Source organism: Pyxicephalus adspersus, chromosome Z, assembly GCF_032062135.1.
Source record: "Pyxicephalus adspersus chromosome Z, UCB_Pads_2.0, whole genome shotgun sequence".
Lineage (NCBI taxonomy): Eukaryota > Metazoa > Chordata > Amphibia > Anura > Pyxicephalidae > Pyxicephalus > Pyxicephalus adspersus.
The window spans coordinates 20,766,210-20,767,580 of NC_092871.1; the positions used below are offsets into that span (position 1 = coordinate 20,766,210).

The following is a 1,371-nucleotide window of genomic DNA, read 5'->3' on the forward strand; positions in this document are numbered from 1 at the left end:
CCTGTAATATTCTGCACAGTACTATTTTTGAAGAGGAAAGGGCAGCAGCAAAAGCCAATCAGGTGCTATGCAGTGTTAATATGTGGACAGAGGGATAACTTAATGCTCTGCTACAGGTACTTCATTGTCCAATGATTAGGCTGGACTGTATTGGAAGACAAAGAAACGTGCTGTCTGATAGGTATATTAAGAGCACAAAACTAGCTGCACAGAATTATTAATCTTTTGACAGGCAATACAATTCTCCTTTATGTAATTTAAGTGCTTGGATTCAATGTTTTGTCCTTACTTGTTTTGTGCATTGCCAAATTCTCCAAATGGATCACCAGCTCTTCCTCCATCCCCAGTAAAGATATATAGGTATCCATCGATTCCAAACAGTATTTGTCCCCCATTGTGGTTGGACGCAGGTTCTGTAATTTCTAGGATTATTCTGGAAGTACAGGCAAATAATGAGATGTAGTTACTGAATTGTATTATGGAACACTGAATTATTTTCTGTGTTTCTAACAATTAAATGGAATCGCGGGGCACAATGCTTAGGCCCATGCACACAGATTTCCACAGAACTGCTAATTTGCCTTGCTGTAGGTCCGTCTTCAAACTATGGCCATTGCTCTACATATCCCATGGTTTGTCTCAGTAGGTAAACAACACATAACGAAAGGCAGAAAAAGGACTGAAGTGTCATTCACTTTGTACAGTAGGTGCTGGAAAACAGTTATCAGACATCTGCTACCTACAGTACTAGGTATATGGCATTATGTGGCTTCCCTGCAGACTGCAGCACTGATTACATGGCATTTTATGTCTTTTATGATGCCCGCAGTAGTGGATATGGGGTATTCTATGCCTTTTCCAACATATGACATTCCATTCCCTTCTACAGTGCGTACAGTTACAGTACTAGGTTATGCTTTAATGTACTCGGTACATGATAATCTCTGTCTTTTACACTGCCTTCAATATACTGGGTACATGCCAGTCTAGGTGTTTTTCTGCTGCTTGTGGCACTGGGTATGTGGTATTCCATGCCTTCTATTCCATCTGCAGTAGAGGGTATATTGACATTTTGTGTCATATTTGTTGTTTGCAGTACTGGGTAAATGGCATTCTATGTTTTCATAGCTGCCCACAGTATTGGGTACATTTTGTGCTGCTTGCAGTGCTGAACCAATGGCATTCTGTGCTGCCTGCTGTACTGGGAATTTTGCATTCTATGATTTTTATTCTGCCTGCCCTGCTGAGGACATGGCATTCTATACTGTCTGCCCTGCTGAGGACATGGCATTCTATACTGTCTGCCCTTCTGAGGACATGACATTCTATACTGTCTTCCCTGCTGAGGACATGGCATTCTATACTGTCTGC

At 41.4% G+C, this 1,371-nt stretch overlaps 1 protein-coding gene across 1 annotated transcript in view; it reads right to left on the reverse strand.

The window, feature by feature from the left end:
- Positions 1–1,371, reverse strand: part of LOC140343977 (HHIP-like protein 1) — a 23,599-nt gene that overhangs the window by 10,790 nt on the left and 11,438 nt on the right. The window contains exon 3 of the mRNA XM_072430883.1: positions 290–433. Within this exon, the coding sequence (XP_072286984.1) occupies positions 290–433 (144 nt within the window). The remainder of the gene's footprint in view (positions 1–289; positions 434–1,371) is intronic.